General features: G+C 40.1%; 1 protein-coding gene across 2 annotated transcripts in view; it reads left to right on the top strand.

Annotated features, from left to right (window-relative positions):
• ARVCF (armadillo repeat gene deleted in velocardiofacial syndrome) overlaps nt 1-19392 on the top strand; it is a 169037-nt gene that overhangs the window by 67563 nt on the left and 82082 nt on the right. For both annotated transcript variants that reach the window (XM_010581676.1, XM_010581675.1), the window contains exons 2-3: nt 7279-7437; nt 15619-16226. In XM_010581676.1, the coding sequence (XP_010579978.1) occupies nt 7279-7437; nt 15619-16226 (767 nt within the window). The remainder of the gene's footprint in view (nt 1-7278; nt 7438-15618; nt 16227-19392) is intronic.

Below are 19392 nucleotides of genomic sequence, written 5' to 3'. Positions count from 1 at the left end.
CTGAAAAGCAGGGCAATGCAATACAGAGCCCTGAGAGACGTCTTACTTGTCAAAGTGACAAATTGTCCTTTCTGATTCAAAGGACCAGCTTGCATGGCAGAGCTAAGTAGCTACTGGAAAAAGGGAAGGAGAGCATGGGAAAAATACCCTATTTGTTTAGGCCTTCCCCTGTATTTTTTGTTGTTTGTTGCTCTGAGTTGAAGTTCTTTTGTTTTCCTTGGTCTGAAACAACTTAACAGCAGGTTGAGAGGAGCAAAGCCTCTGGGATTCTGCCTCTCCCACTTCTCATTCTTATAAACTGTTTACAATCTCCTTCAGTTTTCTAGCGTTGTATGGAAAAGTTCAGTGGGTCAGCTTTCCCTTTAGCTTCATCCATCATTCCAGTCAATTAGAAATAGTTGAGGGCCAATTGCCCGGTCTTCCATTAACTGAGACACTTCAGATTGTTTAAAATAGCATAAAAGCCCTCTTTGTTGACCGTTGGGCAAGCACTGTAGATTTCCCTGTGATGGGCAGTTACCGCGTGGCTGAACAGAACCCCAGTGTGTCTTGCAGTACTTGAGGGACGAATATTACTACTACAGGCCTTGTCTGGGTTTTGATTCTTTCTCCTTCACCTCCGCCTCTTGCTTTCCCTGAAAGGTGTGATGCCTTCAGATGGTGAATTACCATGCCTGCTTGCAAAAAAAGCTGCTCTTTGTGGCTTTTCAAAACTTCTGTAGTTGAGGGTTTTTTTCAGTTACTGAAATGTTCCTTTTTAACCTTGGTGCTTTAAAAGCTCTTGGCATTATTTGTTAGTCGCTTGTCGTGTGTGTTTCTAAAGGACAAAGGAAGTGTGTAAGTGTTCAGGAAACAGCGCATTGTGGTGTGTGGCTGAGTTCATTCTGGTACCCAATGCCAGGACAGCCTTCTTTCATTTAGGGCTAACATTTTCCTTATGTTCTGAACTGACCAGCCTTAGGGTAGAGCTTGTGTGAGAGCTCCAAAAGAGAGCTGGAAGCTTGTCATAGGTTAATGTGTTTGGGTTCACACTGAAGTGAGCTGAATCCATTGTGTATATAGATCTATATATGTATTTATATATATAAAAAACACATTTTGTTTCACATGACATTTAACCAGAGAAGTAGGCTTACTAAATGGAGATCAGTATATCTGCAACAAAGTAGATATTTCTGTATTCCCATCTTAAAGTCATTGTCTATCTTGCAAACTCTCCTTCCAGCGGTGTATACTGCCTAGGTTTCAGTACAGGCTGGTCTGTGTGCTTTTCATTGTTCCAGAGCCATTTTGCCTGAACGTGTCATCGTTTGATCCCAGCCGTGCAGCAGCGTTTCTCCTGATTGTGAGGAGTTTGGATAGGTGTGACTGAACACTTGTGCTTGGTGCTGAAGACCTGGACCTTGCTGCATTTTTTGAACTGGAGGCGTGCAGCAGTCCTTGAATGTAGGGCCTCCATGTTCTTCCAGAAGGTGCCCTGCCTTGCAGTATGCTGTATGCAAGCTCTGCCGTACGTGAGGGCTTACCTGTTTCTCTGTTCCTGAAGCATGATCTAAAAAGAGTAGGGCAGTTTACTGTACGGCTGCCTCTCAGATGATACGGGCTGAGGGATGTGCATGTGCTGGTTAGCTTGAATTCCAGCTGTTGCGCTACTGAGATGCACAGAAAGCTTTCTGGACAAATCCAGGGCAGAGAGCACAGCAGGGGTTCTTCAGGCTGTCTTGAAAGAAAGGGGGCTCTGACAAGGCAGGAAGATGTGATAGTAATCAGATTTGAGAGTCTTCAGCTGCTGGGGAGCTGGATCTTTTACTGGAGAAAGATCTGCCACAAATACACCAAGTTCAACAAACTCTAGCAGTGGTTTTCTTCCTCTTTGATGTCCCATTGGGATACTAATCTGATGCAGATCTCAAGATAGACTTTTTCAGTTGGTGTGTTCCTCCAGACTTGCCTCTTTTTGTCTTCCTTTCTCCTCCACATGCCTTCAGCAGATAACAGCTTGAGGACATGACGGAGCTGGAAGTGCAGCTCTAAGTTGGAAGGAGACCAGTGGGGCAGACTGTCAGCCTGAGACTTGACTTAGACAAAACCAATGTTTGCCTGCTTTGCACTTATAAATAATCTCATGCTTTGCCGAGATTGAAGCTTTAATAAGTAATTTAAACAAAGAGGAGGAGGAGGAGAATCCACATTTAATTCAATTAGCATTGTTGTCCAATGCCATTAATTATGCCCAGACTTGTAATGTGTTTCACAGGAGTTGATACACGAGCTTTGTCTGTGCTGGGGTCGACTGAGGACAAGTATGTCCACTGGTGTAGAATCCAGCCTTTGTGCTTTGCAAAAACCTTCAAATTTGGTATCTGACAGTAGCCTGGAGTAAGCAGTAGCCTGAATAGCCTGCACTGCAATCTACTGAACAAAGGGTATCTCTGGGAGAATGATGATTCGATGTACGTGTTTTCGGTGTTTTTGAAGAGGGACTGTTTTAGTGGAAGTAATAATCTCCTGCAATTTTATATTATTTCCAGACTGTTTTAAATTGTTTCATAGGCAGAGAATAAAGAACTTTAAGACAGTAAACAAAGTAGGATGTCTGATCCTCCTGGGGGAGGTTATTCTTTTATTAAAAAAGATATAAAATAGCTACTTTGATGGAAATATAACTCTAGGAATTGAAATGATGATGATTATAGAAGCTGTAGCATTTTAATGCAAAATAAGCCCTAGGAGATATGTGCCCTAAATGGTAAATCACTCTGTTTTCTAACAAAACAAGAATTACTGTTATTTTATGATTCTTGCTTATTTTACAAGGTCTTTAGCTATTTCATCTGCACTTAGCTTTTACAGGCTGGAGATAAATTGATTGTTGTTTTGCTTTTTAAATAGCTTGGCTTTTCTAAAGCACGCTGGAAATGCAAGCACAGATCAACAGGATAGGATTCATTTGGTACTCAAAAAAGCAGGGAGAAAAGCCATGACTACTGACGCCATATGCAATAACTGGACTGGAATCTGTTCTCGTAATTTGGTGGTGTTTTATAATCTTCTTGGAAGGAGCCAAAGATGATTATTTGAAAGGGACCTCATGGGTAACACTTAGCAATTTTGGGGTGGATATCACCTTGAAATGTGTGTGTTTATTACAAGAGAACTCCTGCTGCCATTTTAGAGGGGCTGTGGGGATCTCTGAGGGCACTGACAGACCTCAGTGGCCCTGACCAGCTTCATGTGGGGCTTCTGCCCAGAGACCTGGGAGCTCTAATTAAGCTCAGCCCTGAGCCCTCAGTCCATGCTTGGGCTGTGCTGGAGGAGTACTGGTCTCCCACTAAGCTACAGCCACGCCTGTGCCTGGCCACGGATGCCATTGATCCAGACCCCTGACTTCCCAGCCTGACCTCAGGCCTGCCTTGACACTGTGGACCTGCCTGGCTATCGTTGGACCCGATCCTAACCCTGACCTGCAGATTTGCTTCCCAGGTTGACCCTGAGCCTCCCTCCTCCCCGCGGTACTGCCTCTTGGTTGGACCTGGCCGCCATCTCAGGTCTGCCCCGCTCGCCTCGCTCCGGTGCTGTGGAAGTGGGCCCCAGCCAGCGAGGCCCCTGCCCGGCTGTCCAAAAGATCCCCCTCAGCACCACCTCCCTCGGGGAGCTGCTGGCCCTTGAGGCTCCCTGGGACACGATATCTCCAGCTTGGCTGTTGTGCCAAAGGGAGGGTCCCTGGGGGAGAAGGGAGCCAACCTGCGGGAACCGTCAAGGATCTTGATTGTCTCCCGCTGAAGAGGACTGGAAAGAAGCTCCCTTTAGATTTGGTCTTCCCAGATGCTCAGCTGATGACGGTGATTGCTGCGGCATGGCAGATCCCTCTTCTGCTGGTGAACACTCTCTTGTTTGACAGTAGGGAAAGGACCACAGGGTCTTGGCCAGTGTGGTAGGAAAAGAGGAGTTGTCTGTTTGCTTTTGCTTTGAAAGCCCCAGCAAGGTAAAGGGATGAGCGTGTGTTGTACTAGACTGGAATTACCTATCTCAAGCAGGCAGGGAACTACTGGTAGAATTATTCATTAGGGGTGTCGTGTTCCAGCTCTGTCTGGCAACTTTTGTTTTACTTTGAATAACTAGGCTTACCTGCCAAATGTTTGGAATCTGAGATGCTGAGATGTGTTTAGCAAAAGAGCGTCCTAAATACTGACTTAAAGCTGAGCACAGAGGAAGGTGGTTGAAAGGGGTAATGTGTCCCACTTTCTGCAATTTGTGATGACCTAAAATCCTTAATGATGGAAACTAAAAACAGATAACAGAATCTTTGCATCTTTTCTACATCAATGTTAGCTTGTGACACCTCCAAGTTAGCAATGTGGAGAAAGTACTGGTTTTGGAGATCAAAGAACCACCTCCTTTAGCGAATTCAGGGAATAAGCTGGATCGTATGCTGTCCTCTTTGCTCACTGCATTTCCTCAGTAGCTCACATAATAAGTAGGAAGACACGAGAAGATGCAGTCTGGTTAGTTCTCTGTGTGTTGGGATATCTACCTTGAACTTTGCAAGCTTTTATTCTTTCTGATGCTTAGGACAGTCTCTTGCTAACAATACTTTTCTCTTGTAGGAATGCAGATCTGTACCATATCTCCTCCCTGAATCTTCATTTTGGAAGCAGCCAGAGGATAAAGACTGGCACAGTGCTCATTTAAAGTCAATATGCTCTAGTTTGCAATTTGCTCATGTTTAAGTGCCCAGCTTTAAAGGTTTCCTTTGCCCACAGGCAGTCTGAATACAAAGGGAGACACTATTTTTTTCATAAAGAAAAAGTTCTGCAAAAGCTCAAAGGGCGAAATATTTCTTTCCACCTTCCATCTCCTCAGGTTTATTGTCACAAAGCAGAGATTGCCTCTGATGAATCTGGAGAGGAGCAGAGAGATGTAAATTCACGCAGTCACTTCAAGATGCAGCTAGAAATGAGGATGAGGGATGAGATGTGTGCATGTACATACGTGTGTGAGAGGAGTGAGAAGGTCCCACCTTGAAGCAGTTTTGGTGTTCAATGCCTCGGAGATGACGGGGAAGTTTACAGGGACAAGGTGTAATGGAAAAAATCTCTACATGTAACTGGTTTCTTCGCTGTTGCAAAGGCTGGGGTTGCATGAAGATGAATAGAAGTTCTGAGTCTTTATTGCAATATCTTGTAAACTCTTCTGTTTAGAGGGAAGTTTTACTGTGGGGTGGGGAAAAGGGAGCTGCAGTTAGAATATAGCATCTTCAAAGGGGTTAATATATTTGTCCCAGGAGCTAGTTTCCCTTCTGAAGCTGTGGGCAGAAGACACAAAGTGACATCTGAACCTTACCATAAAGGATTTGGTGTGTATATGTTATTGGCCATAACAATTATGTACTACAGACTGGAAGGAGTGATTTTCTCTAGGATTTCAGAAGCCTTTGTCTCATTGTTTGAGCCTGTAGCCTGAGTTATTCTGTGGTCTCAATAGAAATGGAAGTAGTGCCTGCTTATATCACCTCTGGTAGTCCAGCATGTGTTATCTTTGAAGGCTGTCCATGCTGCATTTTGACTGAGATGATTGCCGGAGGTTTATTGTCATAGTCTTGGTTAATATTAGCGCTTATCTGAAAATGAAAGCGGCTTCCTTATTGAAGTCCAAGTTCCAGAATGTCAGAATACAGCTGTAAGTAAAGGAAACTAAACAGGGGCATTTCAGCGTGTTTCAAAGGAAATGATAGATCATGCAAGGATTAAATTACACTTTTCACTGTGGAGCTTAATGAGACCTCAGTACCCTGCTCCGTCTTAACAGCATAAGGTCCCTCGGAAGGATACTGTTCTTCAGGGCTTGCACAAAACATGGTACAGCAAAAGGGGCAATCCAAAGTTCATCTTTGGGATGAAATGCAATTTTTCTAAATGAAATGTTACAAAATTAAATGTTGTAGTTCCCTGGTGATGAAGCTGCTCACAGGCAAAGAAGGTTTAAACCTTTATGTAATTACACTCACCTCCTGCATGGCAACGGCTTCATCCCAATCACTTTGTTTTCCTGTGATGTGAAAAGGTATACTGAACTTGCCTACAGTGTTTTCTTTAGGGGAAGCGTGTTCACTTTGCAATTTAGGTCTCTGTGTCATTCCTTTCCTTTTTTTTTTTTAATAATAATATTTTTTATCAGTGTGTCTGTGTGTGTATATTTGTGTGTGTGTGTGTATATATATTCCTTAATAAAGGATGTTCTTTATGTGCCTGTTTGACAAGATGTGCAAATAGAAGCCCTGCTTTGGCTTTGAGGCCTGTGTAGCCCGATGCCTTCAGGGCTTATAATGAAATGAACAGTCTGTCATTTCATTTTACATAGTTGAGGTTTCAAAATGCTGGGGAAAAGTCTTATTTCTCAGTAGGTAAGCCAGTTCTTTATTGGTCACTTGCTGTGAAACTTCTGAAATGTATTCATCTACCAAAGGGGGGCTTCTCCAGTTTCTGTGCTGAGACACACAATTGTGTAAGAAAAAGGAAAGTTCAGACATTAGTGCTGGTGAGAAGCAGAAGCGTTCTATTTGGGCAGTAGCCCTGCAAGAACGAGCCTTTGATCTACTTTTTTCCTGTTTAGGGTTTTTTTATGTTGTCTATCTGTTACAAATTTTAAATAAGCTTATAGCCAGTTAGATCTTATGGACTTAGTGAAGGGAAGATGTCAGAAGGGTAGCATTTCACATAATTCAGCTATTAATCTCTAGCTATCCATTTTTTTAAATTATCATTGCTTTGGACGGTTTGAGAAAGGTGTCAGTTTAATAGTAGGTCTTGACGTTTTATAGCCTTCTGTAGTCTGCAACTGAGTATATTTTATCAAATGGAAATAAACTTTTAATGGTGTGCAAGATTAACTGCTCTGAAAGCCAATGGTCCTGTTCACTGCGGAACTGAATAAATGTTTTTACGGACAAAAATTCCACTTCTACACTGGGCATTGAAGGGAAAGCTTAAAGCAGGTGTAAATATAAGGTAGTAGTCTGTTAGTCTGTAGTAGGTTGCCTATAAATATGAAGATGCCTTGATAGATGCTTCATATGACTTCCATTTACTGAGCTGAGCCCAGTCATACCAGCATAGTTGCAGCATGCTTTTTTGAGACAGTCAATACTTCTTTCTCTGAATCTCTACTTGCAAGGTGTTGGGTAAAATGTGTTTTTCAATTGAAAAATCTGAAATCAGTAGAATAGTTATGACATGATGGTAGAAGTGAAAAGTTAAATTTTTCTACCTTCTTCTTTAGGAGCAAAGCCCCAGTAACCAGACATCAATAGCAATGATGCAAGAGCCTCAAGAAATGGTGGAAGAGACAGTTACTGTGGAGGAAGATCCAGGCACTCCCACTTCCCATGTGTCTATTGTCACTTCTGAAGATGGAACCACAAGGAGAACTGAAACCAAGGTGAGAGGTTAATAACCAATGAGGAAAATGGCAAAATACCACCTAATCACAAAATAAAAATAGCAGGGAGTAGCATGAGTGATGACAATCATGCTATTGTGATCCTTGGTGATTTTGAATGTTCTATTTGCCAGCAAAGCTGAGTCCAGGGCTTTTTCAGTATTGCCTCTATGTCTAATTTGCTCCCTATCAGCTGTGCTGATACAGCTGTTCATGGAGCTGTAAACTGAACAGTAGAAATTATCCATGTTAACCAAACAAAAACACTAAAACCCCTTCCCAGACTGTTTATTCTTCTAAGATTCACTTTATTTTACTGAAACAGTTCACAGCATTGCCCTGCAAACACATACAATGATACAAGAATTAGATGAGTTGGTAGGGCTTGGAGTAAATTACTTTTGCAGCTGAGGAAAATGTGCTTGGAAATATGTCTTCAAATTAGTTACGATCTGTAATAACAATATGTGATTATGCATTTGTCCTTTAGAACAAGAAACATCCTATTTAAATAACACCATAGCATTTAAGTAATGCAGTAATCTTGTGAATGGAATTTTACTCCTGGTGCATGAGGAAAGCTGGGTGTATTCTCAAGTGACCTGTACCTCAGGTTCAGCTGGATTACAGGTGTTGCATATGTTCTAATTTTCCTGATGTCTTTTTGCTCCCTGGTGTAAGATAATTGTGCAGTCTCTGTTCAGCAGGTGCTGTATATTCATGGCTGCCTTGCTAGCTTTCTGGTACCACTGGAACATTAATACGCCTTGTCATTTGAGTCTTGGAAGTTGAGCTGAAATCTTTGTTAGATTTTGGTCTTGTGAAAGATTGAGGGCGACTCTGTTTTTTAAAACTTAACAGCACTGATTAAAAAAAGAGACTTTACAACTCTTCCTGTGTTAAAAGGAGTTGAACAGAGATCGCCACATAAATCAGTGTTTTTACTGGCATTCCAGAATTGCAGTCCTCTAAGATATCTATTCAGGATATCAGATCCTCAGGTTGGAGTAATGAATGTTGATTTCTTGAGGTCAGTCGGCCTGCACACATTACTACAAACTGAGTTACCTGGTTTAAAATTTGTTGCAATTACTTAGAAGATAAATACAACTGGCCTATTTTTTCATTGTTGGAAAGAGAGGAAGGTCTTAAAAATAAAGACAAACAAAAACTTCCACATTTTTATTAGCTCTTCAAATAATCTAATGTATTTAGTTTGTGACTTACTTGAAAGAAATACTGCTTTCTTTCTAGTAGCAGCGATAACAACTATTTACAGGAAGGAAGTGATAAAATTACAGTGGTGATGGACACCTTTTTATATGCACTAATAGTAGTGCATAGTTTTAGGAGACTGTAAGTGCAGCTATGCAAGGGAATAAAACAATAGCTATGACTGTAAAAATAGAGGAGAGGCTGTGCGACGGTCCCTAGATAACGGGACCACATGGAATGAAATAGTTTGTCTGAAATAGTCATGCCACTGATAAAGCTGCATGTTTGTCATAGCGTAAAAGGTGTGATTTTTCTCCTGTGTGGTGTACCTGCTATTTTTCCATCTTCCCACAAAAAAGGACAGTGGCAGCTCCAAAACAGGCATTGTATCTGCATATGGGAAAAGAAAATTGAAAAAATAGCAACCCTAGAGCTGCTGTTCCATTTGAAAGAGCAAGGCTTGCTTCTGTTACTGTAGTTCATTCCAGGCACTGAAGTGTGTCCAGAATGGGCAGAGGGTGCATAGCTGTCTTGCTCTGCATTTATGTTGTTTCAAATAATGCCATTGACTTCAACTTACATACTATCTGGAGGTGTTTCCTAGTATTTCATAGCTAAAAAGACCAACTCTTAAAAAAATAATTAGCAAAAAAAATCCATTTGTTGAGAAAAGTAGTTCTGAAATGTCAAAACACACATGGGGTTGGCTTAGCCCTAACTCTGTCAGAACAGGTGCTCTGACTTTGCTGAGGTGGTTGTCATCTCTGAAATGGTTTTGTTTTGACTTTTCCTTGCTGTGATAATATGGCATAGATTTAGATATGAATCTGAGGTCAGATTTTATAATTTTTTTTAATCACTTTGGTCTTCAACTTGCTTTTTGTTTTGGTAGAGAACATGAAAATGAAAACTGTTGTCACTGGGGTTTAGTAGCATGAGTTAAGTGTCCTGGAATTAATTGGCATCAACTTACTATCACTTCTAATAAGTATCATCATAGTGCTTTCATAGGTCATACTATTATATTTTTGAGAGCCTTACAGAGAAAATTACAGCAAAAGCTATAAATATGAATGCTCCTGTATGCCACTGTGCCTTTATTGCCCCTTCCCCTGTTGTTTCAAAAACACAATTTATAGAGGTTATTATCTTCAATATTGTATTAAGTAAACAACCTTAATCTAGAAGCATTGACAGTTTTGCTATGCTTTTCCCCACATCTTTGAAGATGCCTGTAGCAGTGATGCAGAAAGAAGGCATAAATAGAATTTAATATTTGACATATTTTAAATAGACAACATCTGCCTTTTCAAAATGAGATACCTCTGAGTAATTTTCCCCAAACTGTTATTCTCTTAGTCCTATACTAAAGTCCCTACATTACATTCGCACAAAAGATGTAGCAGATAATACTGCATTTCAACTTTATAGGAAGCCAAATACCTATCACGCTAGAACAGTGAAACTCACCTAGGGGAGAGACTACCACTTCTTGCCTGTTGGCTAGAACACTGCCATGTGTTAAAGGGAGCCTGTTTGCAAGTGGCTCAAGAGAACTCAGTAAAGCAAATTAGATGTGTGTGTGCTTATGTTAATGTTTGCTTTTTTCTTTCTTCAGGCACCTTTTATCTTTGAAATGCTGAAAGATTGGAGAGATTTAGGTCACTTTAATTCATTGAAAATAATGTTTTATGATAACAAACTGTGAAATCAATCTGTATACAAAGTTGTTTAATTTGTAGTCCATCCATTTGCCTTGTGCTTTCTAGTACTCAGCAAGGCCAGATCTTTCCCAACAGTGATTAACTGCTGCTCCCATTTCCTAGCACCAGCGATGTGAAAGTGCTTGTGACTGAAACTCTTTGGTTGTGGTGGTGCCAGGTACCCCAAGATGCAGTTTTTCGAAACTTTGCAGAAAATTCAAGGGAGTTGGCTAATAGAGCAGGAATGGATTTCAGCCGTAGTTGAGGGCCTTTTCAAAATGTGAAATGTTAAGCTTGAAATTGAAGGGGAGAAATTGGAGCTGTTGTTTTGAAAACCTACGGGGCAAGTTCTTACACAGCATTTAATAGAAAGGTAATAGCTTCAACCTGCTTGGGCTGATTAATTTTTACAGTCCGTAGTTCAAAAATGAGCTCTCAGAAATGCTTTTTCAGAATGCTTTTATCCTCATACATTCCCTCTCATCTGTTTTTTGGTTTATGACATAGTTTCAACAAAATTTTTAGCCCTGTCAGCTTTTATAATGTACTTAATCTATCCCCCCCCCAAAAGGGGGGGGGGGGGGGCAGAACAAAACCAACCTCAGTAACAAAATGGAAGGCAAAATTGTAGGTACTGTTTAAGATAACTTCATTTGACCATGATAGCCTACTTCAACTGAAATCTCAGTATTGTCTCTCCTCCTCTTGTGTCTGAGCACTGTGCACTTTGAAGGATCTACTTGTACCATCTGCACATGCATCCAGTAAGTCCAATTATTGGATATTTTCATGTTTGTTCTCCCATCCTTCAAGACAAATAGAACGATGAGGGACAGAAAAATACAGAAGATGCTTCAAATGTGTGATTATTTCCTTTGTGTTCTGTTGGCAAATATATTTCTGGAAACAGAATTAGTGAAACATTATCATGGGGCCTGCAGAGGAATTATTTAACAAAATAATTGCTATCTGGGAGGGGAGAACAATGGTAAGGTCAGTAAACTTTATATTCTGGGGTGGGGGAAGCAGCAATGAAAGCACTAACTTGCAGTTTCATAGGATTTTGGTTGCAGAGGGCCTGAATAAGTTGGTATGTTGGAACTTTTTTTACTGGGGTTGAAACCTTGATACAGTTTATAGGGAATAAAGAATTGAAAAATTTATTTTAGGCATACTTAGGCAACATCCTCATAGGGAAGTAATCTGAAGCTTTTGTCTGATACTCTGAGACTGTAGCATTGAAACAATTGAGCACCTTTGATTTGTAATTTGGCTAAAAACCCGTTTAAACTGGTTTTCTTTAGAGATGGAAAATAAACAGAGGAAGTCAAATTACACTTGCTCAAAGTAACATTTATCCCTAAATTTTTCATTAGAGCATATCTGTTGTGAGGAGTTCATGCTAATAAATCTTTCTCATGATTGGGTGCATCTGGAGGATCAGGTGTGTCTCAGATAAGACAGTCTGCTGGGACTTCCATTTGGAATAGCTTCATTCTCTCTGGCTAATGTATCAGTATTAAGAAAATCACAAAAATGCTGGGGGAGAAGATTACTGTGCTGTCAGCTGCTCAAGACTGCCTGTGTTCTTTTAAGAGATAGAAATGAAACATTCCCTTGAGCTGGATTTCCTGAAATAAAGATGTTTGGTTTGTTGGTGTTGTGGTGGTTGGGTTTTTTTTGCTTGGAAACCTAATAAATGGACCTTTCTCTGTGTGCTGGCTAATTGCTTCCAAAAAGCTTCCCTTTATTGGCCTGTAGGCAACAAAGTCTGTTTATCACATGATGAATCTTCTATCTCGATGCCTACCCCTGACAAATGAGGCATGAGTGCAAATATTCCCCCTCTCTCAAAATATAAAAAGCCTTGGTTTGATTGCCACACCATAACACCTTTAGCATTATTGAATGCTTTTATGCTATGAGAAATGTTTACTTTAATGCTTGAGTGAAATGTTCCTTTTTATGTGTCTGACAAGGGAGTTTTGATTGTCCTGATTCTTTCCACTGGTTAATAGGGGCAGCATTCAGAAAATAATAGAGGTGAAGCTGTGCTAACATTGTAAACTTGTTCTTATATGTGCTGGCTGATGCTAAGTGTGTCTTTTTGAGTGGCCACAGCCATTGAAAACTTGTCTATGCTAGTCTTGAAGACAGGAAAATAAGGCAAATTGGGGAAAAAAATAGCAAATTGATCACCTGCATTCTGTGTTGGTCGTATTAAAAAAATATATCTCTAAATACTCTGTAGAGTACCAGAGCATGGTACTCATTAAGTGTAACTGGTAGGTCACAAATTGTCTAGGAATTGATTTTTTTAAAGTGTTCTGAAATTCTGCTTTCTTTTTTGTGTACATGTACTGAATATTGGTAGGCAGTTGTCCTTGCTGTAACGTTTCTGCGTTGTTACCTCATCCTGTTTGACAATAACAATGATTCTGCAATACAAATTAAATAGTCAAAAATGAGCAAGAGTCCAGAACTGGCATTAGGAATGCTGGATGAAGACATACAGCAGCGATGCCTTCTCTGCAAAGCCTTTGTCCAAGGATCCTGCAGATCAAAGCTTGTTCCTTCTTTCATGCTATTGCTGCAGCCAGATGTGGTATATTGGGTATCTTGCATTGTTTGATCTTGACAACTTTATGAAAAATGACACATGACAAACTATGCATGCATGGCAACATATGTCTTCAAAAGCAAAACTCAGAGTTAGATTTAAATTATCTGGCTCACGTTGAATAGTTCTGAAAGAAAGGGCTTTGTGAGGTTATGCGAGTGCTGCTCTTGGCATCTAGAAAGCTGCCTCTTTGTTCCTTCCTGGGTGAAAGTATCAGTTTCTGATTCATCAAATTGTTGAATTGCTACCTTACTTCCTGTTATTCCCATTACTGGTTCCCAAGTTGAAGAATGCAAAGGCCCAGCACTTTGAGCCCAGTTTTGTCATTGCTTTGCAAAACTCATGTATTTCAGGCCTGAGAAATGTTGCTGTTTCTACTCTTAGAAGATCACTTACGAACATACTCTTTGAATAAAACTATCGTTTCAGACTTCAGTAGGAGAATACTGAGCTGTGTTGCCTTGTGTATATCCATTTTACAAAGAGTTACTGTAAACTACATCAGCTGCTCTTCTTCTCTAAATGCTGTCTAGTTTTATAAGTGCCATGATGGTAGTCATGCTGATGGAAAGTAGAAGTATTGTGCGCAGGTAATAAGCAAAAACTGCTGTTGCATTCTATGTCATGAAATAAATGTTTAGCTTCTAGTTTCCTTTCTTTTAGTTATTAAAGTGTGTACTTTAAAAATGGGGGGGGAGAAGATTTGGAGGCCTGGAAGCTGGCATCTTTCCTGATGCTTAATTGCCAAGGAAATCCCTTTGGGTTAAAGAGGAAAATTCTTTCAGCTCTGGCCCAGATTAGATACTAAGGTCATGTTGGTACCTGGCTATGCTTTATTCAGCATTGTGATGCTGTTTAATTATGCTGTTGGTGGAGAGCCATTTGTGCTGTTTTCAGTCTTGCAGGATTTCATTACTTCATTAGGCTGAAGTATCATTTGCTCACAGATGTCTTTAGGAAAAGAAATGCTGTTTGGGTGAATTTTTTCTATTTGGGGTTTCTGTGTGAAAACATCTGGCTAGAGGACATCTCTGGAGCCGCTTCAAGAGGTGTACTCTTAATTATTTTGTTTTAGCAGCAGCTTGGCTGATCTGGTGCCAATCTAAATGTTGAAATCAGAGGCTATAGGTCAAAATACCTATTTGGACTTCAGAACTACTGAGCAATCCAGGAATACATGTTATAGTTACTGTTTCTCTTGATCTACACGTTTCATTCTGCAGCTTACATGAAGAAAAGTGGCATTTACTGGTGCTTATTTACCTCTGTAATACTTTAGAAACCCAAAATACCTCTTAACAATTTTGGTTTGTGTTCTTCTCCCCGTGTGTAATACTCTCTGGTGGATTGATTCTCCCTCTCATGTTTGTGGGTGTGTTGTTTTGTTGCTTGGTTGGCTTTTTTTTTTACAAAGGGCTGAAATCATTTACTAGGGTTAGGGTAACTTTTTATAGGTTAAAGTAACTTTATTAGCGTTAAGGTAACCAAGGATAGATTGGCTTCCGCTGGACTTTGTATGTTCCCCAAAAGAGCTTTTGCTGGTCACTCTGACGACAGTACAGAACTTGATGGACCCCAGATACCAACCAAAACAGAAAGTCCTTTGCTAGTTTGTAAATAGTAGTGGCTTTTGTCCAGTACTGTTTTATGCACATTACCAGACCTTTCCTATGAAGGCAGAGTGTTCTTGGAAACTCTTGAGGAGTCTTTGTTCTTACCCTTTAGCGAGAAACCCTGAACACAAGTGCCCTCTGGACACTTAACCATTTCCAGTTTTTGTCACTTATGTGAAATAGTCTAATTCTATCTGTGTTGAAATGAAATGTGATTTATAGGAAGAAAAGATAAAGATGTATTTGTGTACAGATTTTTCTTTAATGTTTTAAACAAGCTTGTCTAGTCCAGTATGTTTAGGGTAGTTGCAGTTGCAAAAGCTGTGTGGTGCTAGTGTTCGTTATTGCAAATTTGTTAGTCACCAAAATAATAGAATGACAACAACTACCTGCTGGGCTTGTATGGTGATGGTCAGATGTTAAGTATATCTTAAAAGAGAAAGCAGTTGTGCTGTCTAAAAGCTTGAAGCCCAAAACTTTTCTGTTTGAGATTGTGGTTCCCTAAATGTTACTGCCAAATTTGAGCTCCGTCAAGTTACACGGTGGTACAAACTTGATCCAGATCAGGCAGAAGCATATAACTGTATTTTTGTCAAACTAGAGAATGTGATGTGGTATTTATGCGAATTGTGGGAGGATAAGCTGTGGCTCCTCAACATTGTAAAGTCTGCTCTAGGAAAGATGCCTCCTGAAAATATTTTGGGCAAATTTGAACTGGTGTGATGACTTCTCACTGCTTCCATGCATTGTCACATGGCTGCAGTGGTTTTGATTTGGTAGTAGGAGCTACAGGGTGCACTTAACTCTGGCTCTGTGACCTGTCTTTTCAGCTTTCTATGGAAATATTTTCCCACTATTAAATCCTAAACCTAATAGGTGAACTCATGAGTACACTAGTGCTTCCATTCAACAGGCATGTAGTATGCTTTGTGATGCTCTCTCCCCATTTTACTGTTTTAGCTCCCTGTATGTCTCATCACATTGTGCAGCAAGGAGAAAATTAACATATTTATTCACTGCTTCTTCACAGGTTACTAAAATGGTCAAAACAGTCACCACCAGAACAGTGCGTCAGGTGCCACTTGGGCCTGATGGCCTGCCATCAATGGATGGCTCGTCTCCCATGGGCAGCTACACAGATTCAATAGACAGAAGGTACATGAAGAATGGAGAGCGGTACATCACACCACAAGCATCATCCACGTTAACCAGATCTTACAACAACTACAACGATTCTTACCCTGAAAGCCATGAAGGCCAGTATCGCCCTTATATTGGTCATGATGGTTATGGAGATTTATCTGATAACTACGGCAGCTTGTCTCGTGGTGTCAACTACCGTCCTCGCTATGCCTATGTGCCAGGAAACAGTTACAGGCCAGATGATGGTAGCTTCACTTTGCCAAGCAGAAGGGATAACTATGGTCCTGTTGCCCAGCCTCAGGTGCCAGTGGGTAGCAACGTTGACTTGAACCGTTCCCAGCCAGAACGCTTCCAGCCAGAGCCCTATGGACTGGAAGATGATAACCGCAGCCTTGGAGTAGATGATGAAGGATATGAACTGGATCCTGATTATTCCACTGTGAACCGGAGGACATCTGCAGGTGTGCCAGAGAGAGGAAGACCTCACAAAGGAAGGTAAAACCCATTTGTTTTTTATAATACTGATCTGCAGCTGTTTTGCTTACTTGAATATGTACATTTGAACTTTTAAAGGTGTGGTAAGTTCTGGAATTACTTGACAGAAAAACAGGTAGAACCCATCATTTCATTACCCATAAATGCAAAACGCATATGAAATACAGAAGGCAATAAGGGTAGTGCTTAAGAGCCCTTTCACTGTGTTTCTGGGCTGCTTAGTTTAGGTTGAATTTAGAAAGAAAGAGGTGATCTTGTGGAAGAGGGCTAAGTTACTTTTTTCCTCTTCCTAAAAAAGAGTTATGACTGCATTGTGTTGTCCCAGAGCCATCTCATGCTAGCAAGGTGAAGAGAGAGATTTGTAATCTGTGAGACTTGTGACAGGTCTGGTTATGTGTGCATGTGTCAAACAAAGATTTTGAACAGCTGGTTGGGGTTGCAGACAAGCTGATACTTGGTGGTGAAGGGATGCCTTGTTATATAAAAGCTGTCTTGTGAGGTGTTTAACAGCCTCAGCTCCTAATCCTGTGCTAACCTCACACCCTCAGCTGCATGACCAGGTTGTGCTGAACCTCACTGAAGTACTTCAACATTTTTTTAAGACCAGATCATTATTTTTGTCCTGTGCCTGTATAAAGGGGAGATAAGAGCTGTGTTGCACTTAATGTAACTGAAGTGACCAGTCACAAATTACTTCTGGTTCAGTCCTCTTTCTAAGGGGTGTTCCATTATATGCCATATTTTCTGATATTAGTTGTTTATGCTGGGCTTGCAGCTATCAGCTCTTGCATTTGGAGAGAAAAAAAAACAAGCTTGGAAAGAGAGTCTTATCACTCAGCTGAAAGTCATCTTCTGAGTATGAACCTGAAAAACTTGTATACTTTGTTTTCCAAGCAGTGTACAAACTTTTGTGTGTGCCTGTGTGAAGTCATATCCTCATGATTCATGTTTTGATATGGATTTAGTTAATTTAGAGTAGTTTCCAGAGCTGTAAAGAGAGTCTGGAACCCACCTGCCTCTGTGTGTAGATGGTGTTCAGACTTAATAGTTTTGACCAAAGGCTTTACTTCAGCAGCAGCAGTTGTCGGTGGGGTTTGGGTAGGCCCTTTTGCTCTCTTGTCTTGGAGCGCTTCTACTTGGAGATGTTAGGTTGTTCATGGTTTCATTCATGCTTTCATAGGTCTATCTCCCTCCGCATTTCTGTAAGTTCATTTTAAAGCTAAATGGAATCAAGCAACTGCAAATTGACATTGATATTTTAAAAAAAGAGAGAGAGAAACAGTATCAACGCATATCTCCCAGAACCCCCTTTAAGTCCCATGTGACGTCTTTGATCTTGCAAGCTTACCAACCAGTGGCACCACGTCAGTGTTTTATGGGGCTAAAGGGAATACCTGCAGCCAGTGGGTGCCAAAAGACTGCTCAATCTATCAAACTTTAATTGGTGCTCCCCTGCATCTAAGCAAGTTTACAGTTCTCGTTAAAAACAGTCAGGCAGCAGTTCTCTTAAATTTTTATTAACGTTTTTCAAACTGTATGCACGATGAATAATTAAATGTATTCTCAGAACCTACCCATTTGCATTTTGAAAGGTGGCTTGTTTCTTATTTTTTTATTAAACATCCCTTTGATTTATTGTTCCTTGCAGTTTGGATAGGACCAATTCACAATTTTTGTTTTATGTGTCTTTTGTTGTGAGGTTTTTTCCGTATTTAATATGATCAAGAGGCTTTGACAAGTAATTAGCCTGACTGTGGCAGCAAACTTTAGTTGGAGAGAACATAAGATGATTGTATTAGGGCCTCTTCATAAGTAGTTACTTTTTGACATTTCAAAGATATACTTGAACAATTCAATAAACCTGCATTTCAGACATGCGACTGATCTGCAAGAAACTAAAGACTACAGATAGTGCTTTGTACTAGATGAGGGTAACTACTACTTAATTATTTCTCTCTAGTTTTTTTTAAATAAATTATTCCTTATGAAAATGATTAAATGAATGTGAAAAATTGATGGCACTTTTGATTTCGAAAAGTTTGTACGTGTAGGGTAGATAGAATAACAACACTATTAGAAGCTTCTCTACCTCGCAGTGACTTTCAGCTTGGGGCATCTTCATCAAGTCACGAACAGAATTCTTCTGTTGGTTAACTTGCTGCGGAAACTTAAGTTATTCTCTCATTTTCTTCCCAGTAAGTACTGCCCTCATTTCTTAACAGTTTAAAGGTAGAATAAGGATCTTTACTGTCAGTTCCTAGTTTTGATGCTGTTCTGTCTCAGAGGACTGAATGGAGGTTTCTAATCTGAATCTGTGGTAGCGAATCTCACCCCCTATGTGATAAGAAGGCAACCCAGCTGTGTCTGGAGGGGATCCTAGTCAAGGGGATTACAAGTACAGATTGTTCTTTCCATCCCTTGCCTGCTCCATTTGATCACAGAGATAAATATCTGTTGTGATTTCCTACTGTCATCACCAGCCTCATTTTAAGCTACTTATATTTCATTTTAAATTGGGGGAAAATGTGCCTCCTCACAAACATCTACAAATCCAGATAAGTGCACAAAGGCAAATATTCCCTCTGTTGGCTCTTCAGTGCTTGTGGCTGGGTTTGTTTCTTGTTTTCTTTTATACAGAGTCTCTGTTGTAAGATATATTATTTTCTGCAAGAAGAATATCTTGCGCTTAATGTTCTTTTCCTCAGCATGTGCTCTGGTTTGGTTTAAGTCAGACTGCATAATAAATTGGGGTGAGAGAAAGGCATTTAGGGTATATAATACTGATATAATATTACTCAAATTTACTTGTGAAGGTATTTACACATTTTTTAATTGGTTTTATGCCCTTTTTTTCCTTCATTTGGTAGGTTGCCTTTATGAAATGGGGGGGGGTTGTTGTAGTCTTTAAAAATTTGTAGTCTTATGGTCTTGCTACGTGTTTTATATACAGTCCTTTTTGAAAGAGAAGCAGGAAGTACTGAATATTTTTCATTCACAAAAAACTTCCGTATTATTATTTGAGTATTTTTAATCATTAAATTGAAGTTAAGACAAATGAGCAGGAAAAAATGGCAAGTCATAATTTTTTTTTTTTAATTATCTTCTGTTAAACGTTTCATTTCTTGCCTCTGTGGTAATTTCGTTCCAGAGTGGATCACTACAGTTT

The sequence above is a fragment of the Haliaeetus leucocephalus genome, unplaced genomic scaffold (assembly GCF_000737465.1).
Source record: "Haliaeetus leucocephalus isolate CR32 unplaced genomic scaffold, Haliaeetus_leucocephalus-4.0 Scaffold802, whole genome shotgun sequence".
Taxonomy (NCBI): Eukaryota; Metazoa; Chordata; class Aves; order Accipitriformes; family Accipitridae; genus Haliaeetus; species Haliaeetus leucocephalus.
This window is presented reverse-complemented; position numbering and strand designations above follow the sequence as displayed.